This window comes from Phragmites australis, chromosome 8, assembly GCF_958298935.1.
Source record: "Phragmites australis chromosome 8, lpPhrAust1.1, whole genome shotgun sequence".
Classification (NCBI taxonomy): Eukaryota; Viridiplantae; Streptophyta; class Magnoliopsida; order Poales; family Poaceae; genus Phragmites; species Phragmites australis.
This window is the reverse complement of record NC_084928.1, coordinates 19,380,978-19,386,339: the sequence shown is the minus strand read 5'-3', so window position 1 is coordinate 19,386,339 and position 5,362 is coordinate 19,380,978. Positions and strand designations below refer to the sequence as shown.

Here is a 5,362-nt window from a genome sequence, read left to right as displayed (position 1 = left end):
CTCGAGAGGAACGTTGAGGTAGTCAACATCAGCAGGGTGATCCTACAAATATGAGATGTATCTATCAGAAAATAGATCAAAGTGTTTGACACTGAAGTCAGTTGTGATGCATCAACCTTGATGTGGCCTTTGTAGTGCTCGTCCTCTAGTACGATGGAGTGTGTGTTGTCATCCCACAAGGCACCGCTGATGTCCCGCAGCTTGCATATTTTCACCCACCTTGATCTCCATTTGCGAAGGTGGTTGTACACCTGACTCCCGCTGACTTCTACACCGCACTGCTCAGTCACTTTTCTTGCAACTGTGTTTAGGTGCGCCTCCTTAAAGCCCTTATCAGTCCGCACTCCACCCTCAATCAGCGCAACCAAATGGCGCAGCATCATGTTGGACATGTGGGCTGTCCACCGCAATTGATTCCTTGCCCCACCGACACCCCCATGCTCAGCCATCACCTACAAAACTCAGCAAATCTCAGCAATAAAAACTGCACTTACATTGACTGAAAACAGAACTAAAACAGCACTTAGATTCATCTAAAAACAGCACTAAAACGGCACATCAATTCATCTCAAAACAGCACTAAAACTGCACTTCCATTCAGCACTAAAACACCACATCAATTCATCTCAAAACAGCACTAAACTGCACTTCCATTCAGCACGAAAACTGCACTTACATTGACTGAAAACAGAACTAAAACAGCACTTAGATTCATCTAAAAACAGCACTAAAACGGCACATCAATTCATCTCAAAACAGCACTAAAACTGCACTTCCATTCAGCACTAAAACACCACATCAATTCATCTCAAAATAGCACTAAACTGCACTTCCATTCAGCACGAAAACTGCACTTACATTGACTGAAAACAGAACTAAAACAGCACTTAGATTCATCTAAAAACAGCACTAAAACGGCACGTCAATTCATCTCAAAACAGCACTAAAACTGCACTTCCATTCAGCACTAAAACAGCACATCAATTCATCTCAAAACAGCACTAAAACTGCACTTCCATTCATCAAAATCAACAGCACTAAATCTGCACTTAAATTACCAATAATACATAGTCAGTTACATATGAATTTAGTCTACAAACCGTTGCACAATTAAAAGTACCAACTATTACACGATGCCTTTCATACACGCATGTTTCCCCTATTGTTCCACATAGCTAGTGCCCACTCGTCCCTCTTTGCTGCCCACGAGTTGTTGTCATATGCAACATCGTTATGTGCTTCGAGTTCCACAGGGTTTGGAGTCCAGTCTTGTTCCGCAGGGACACACTCATCAGAGCCGTGTGTTAGGATCCAGTTGTGCAAAATGCAGCAAGCTAGCACTAACTTCACTTGGGTTTTGTACGGGTGAAACGGCTTGTTGTAAAGAATTTTGAAACGATTCTTCAATGCACCAAAAGCTCGTTCTACTGTGACTCTAAGCGAGGAGTGCCTCAGATTGAATAATTCCCTATGGTCACGAGGGTTGTTCCTTCCACCATACTCCTTTAAATGGTATCGGCAGCCACGATATGGTGGAAGGAACCCAGGACGAACAGCATATCCTGCATCGACCAAGTAGAATTTACCTGACAAGAGGGAAATTGTATCCAAGTAAGCAAATTTTTACGTTAACTTAAACTTTTGTTGTTACCTAATGACCAACACTTACCCGGGGGAACCCTTAAGCCGTCATCCCTTTCTAAAGCGTCTGCTAGAATGATGGCATCATGAGCAGATCCCTCCCAGCCAGCTAAGACATATGTGAACTTAAGATCAAAATCAACAGCAGCCATAACATTTTGTGTGGTCACCCCCTTCCTACCCCGAAAGGCGGCTTCCATGCTAGCTGGGACTCTAGCTAGCACATGAGTTCCATCTATAGCACCAATGCAATCCTACACAAGAGTAAGAAACAATGATAGTTAACCACTACGGCGGGCATAAATGGAACCAACAACTACGGAACCTAACACTAGTACCTTGAAATATGGGTTGAACCTGCGGCTGTTTGCAATTTTTTGGTGCACATCGTTGGACGGTGGTCGAATCATCTCTCCTCGTAGCTCCCCAATAGCATACAGGACTTCTCGAAAGTAGCGACTAATTGTTTCCAAACCCCTTCTAAAATTCAACTTTATCAACCTAAATATACAATTGTGGCCAACCACTTGCAGGAACATGGCAACTTGTTCCTCAATGGAGCTATGAATTGTATCTTTAAGCAACCGTCTTGTCCTGAGTAATGTGCATAAGTGAAAAAAGGGGGCTCTCCTCATACGAAGCTGTTCTACACAATGGCGATCATCATTATGAAAAATGAATCTAAGGTTTTCCATTCTAATTTTATCTCTTTCAGCTAAAGGACCATAGCTGATGGGTGCTTCACGACCTCGACGTCTATACAAAAACAACGTGTACGCACACATTGTAGCAACAACTCCCGCAGCATGAGCAATTATTTTTCGCCGCTTGACAGCCAACTCATCCATCTAACCATTGCAAATACGGACAAATTGTAATTATATTTATAAATGTTCATATGATCAGAAATATCCTTTCAGCTTCATCTCATACAGCAACATGTCAAACCACATATACAAATTACCTCGTTTCTTCACGAAGACAAGTACCAAGATCCACCCTTGCACCTTCAAAGTTCTCTGCTGTATATGTTACTCCACCAAAATTTCTTGAAATTTACAGCACAATACTTAGCTACTAGTTGTGCAGCAGAATTATAAAAAAATAAATGTAGTGCACCAAAATTAGCTACTAGTTGTGCAGCAGAAATATAAAAAAAAATTTCAGTCCACAGCTCAGCACCCTCGCAGCCTCCATTTCCCCTCCCACCCTCGCAGCACTGCGCAGCTCAGCTCCTGGCTCGGCACTGCTCGGCACTGCGCCGCTCTCCCTGCTCCCCGCGCTCTCCCTGCGCCCACCGGCCCCTGCGCCAACCCCACCGGCCCCATCGCCGCCTCCCTGCGCCCACCGGCCCCTGCGCCAAGCCTACCGGCCCCATTGCCGCTCCCCGCGCTCCTGGCCGCCCGGCATCTCCGGCGCCCACGAGGGCTGCCCGCTCCGGCTGCCCGCTCCCCGGCGCCCACTCCGGCTGCCCGCTCCCCGGCGCCCCCTCCCAGTGACGTGAGCCCACTCCGGCTGCCCGCTCCCCGGCGCCCACTCCGGCTGCCCGCTCCCCGGCGCCCCCTCCCAGTGCCGCGGCGAGCCCCCGAGCAGCCCTCCCCCGGCGTCCCCCCCACACGGCCACGCGACGCCCCTGCTGCTCCCCCGGCGGCCGCCCTCAGCCGGCGCCGCTCCGCTCCCCCGGCGGCCGCCCTCAGCCCGCTCCGCTCCGCTGTGGGAGATGCAGATCCAGACCGGACTCACCATTCAAAATCGGCTGTGGAGAAGACGCAGCGGAAGACGCGACTGCGGTAATGGGAGCCTCGTCTGACGGGTGGACCTTCTGTGCTGCCGCTGCATCCGCTCGGCCTGGCCTGGGAGCGATGGTCCTTCTGCGCGTACGTCCGATGCAGGTATTTTTGCACGAGCGGATGCACGCTGCACGCACTGTCCTGGAAACCAAACAGTCATCTCTCTCTGCAATATACGCTGAGCAAGCACCAGCCGACGCAAGCACCGGCGGATGCAACCATCCGAACACGCCCCAAGTCTCTATAAAGATCAGCCAGAGGGAGTCCGTCGATCGTCTTTTGCGTACTATTAAGTGACCAGCATTAAATGATTGTCACATCGGTAGCCAGTCTGACACACAAGATAGGGTTAGCGCTGCATTCGGTGACCGACCAAGTTTACTGCCACTTGATGTCGGCCAGGTTGATTTGTGTTTATGGCCAGAGCCAACGGCACACCCATTGAGAAAAACATGGAGCATCCGATGGTGAAGACATTCTCGAGGACCAAGCAACGGTAGCCGCTGCCCAAGGCAAGGTGTCACTGGAGGATTTCCACCAGGGACATCCACAGTTGGGGCTATGCAGGCCCCCAATACCGCCCATCATCGACAGACGATGGAGAATCATGGGAACCCCGATATTCAATGTCTACTTGGCCTCGGAATGCTTGTGTTGCAGGTACTACCTCCACCTGCAACAATTACAATGTTGAGGAATGAACTCCCTCAACATAGCGATTGTGAAACGACATCGGCTCAACCACAACCAAGTCTGGCCAGCAGTGTTTTTAGTACTCCGGAAGCTAATCTCCAGGGTGCTCATATGATTCTAAGATCCTTCCCTGAGTTGGACCTGACAAATCCTCTAATCCTTGGTCAATTAGCTCAAGACTCTACACAATGCGGCTCAGATCCAGGCAGCTCGAGTGAGTAAACCTAGCAAGTCTAAGCACCCTAGCCAGCAATGTGCTAGTTTGAGGAGTCACGGACACGAACATCCCTAAGTCGAGGTATCTCAAATGGGAAGCTCACATGGTCAAACCCGAGCACAGTCCTGCGGGCCAAACTGTAATTGCCCATCCATAGGCGTAGGAACCAGTACCGCATCTCTCACAATAGGCATGATCTACGAATAGTAATAGACAACTACCATGAGGAACGTTGCGATGATGATCGTCATTATAGCAACCCTAGATCTCTGAGATGAGACAGTCGACCTGACTCCCATGTTTGATGGAATAGGTGTAATAGTCATGCCCCATCTCTTCCTGAAGAATTCAACAGAGGCTGTGAAGCCTTCGCACCCGAGCTCCGATCGATACGATGGCCTGAGAAGATCAAGGCGGGCCCGATCCAAAGATATGACAAGAAGCTCAATCCCAATGGGTGGTTGCACATCTACACTATTGTTATTCGAGCGACAACGGGGTCATGGCCAATTACCTAATGACCACCCTCGATGGACATACAAGGTCCTAGTTGTTGAATCTGTCGCCCAACTTGATCCGATTGTGGGCCAAGCTGAAGGTTTAGTTCATCGCTAACTTCCAGGGAACATTCGAGTGTCCAGGAACGGAAGATGATCTTCAGTAACTAAACCAAGGTAAGGATGAATCTCTTCGAGACTTCATCATAGGTTCAACGTTAGGCGCAATACAATCCCGGACATCTCGAACACCTTAGTCATCATCGCATTCAAGTGAGGCATGATGGACAAAGATATGGTCGGGAAGCTGGTTACCCGGAAGATCAATACATTAAAAGAAATCTTTGAGCTGACTGACAAGTGTGCAAAGCGTGCCAAAGCTTAGGCACATGTCAAAAATCCTCAGTCTACCAAGGACAAGCCCGAGTCTTCAAAGAATGAGAGAAAGAAGAACAAACCTGGTGACAAGCATAAGGATCCAAACACGACTGTAGTTTTGGTTGATAGGAGCAAGCACACAACAC

General features: G+C 48.8%; 1 protein-coding gene across 1 annotated transcript; it reads right to left on the bottom strand.

Annotated features, from left to right (window-relative positions):
• Window positions 1-1,064: 1,064 nt before the first annotated feature.
• Window positions 1,065-2,521, bottom strand: LOC133926048 (protein ANTAGONIST OF LIKE HETEROCHROMATIN PROTEIN 1-like). The gene is made up of 3 exons (XM_062371783.1): window positions 2,085-2,521; window positions 1,670-1,895; window positions 1,065-1,586 (listed from the first exon to the last, which is right to left on the bottom strand). Exons 1-3 carry the CDS (start codon window positions 2,487-2,489, stop codon window positions 1,141-1,143), a joined length of 1,077 nt encoding a protein of 358 aa, XP_062227767.1. The 5' UTR covers window positions 2,490-2,521; the 3' UTR covers window positions 1,065-1,140.
• Between the last annotated feature and the right edge of the window lie 2,841 nt (window positions 2,522-5,362).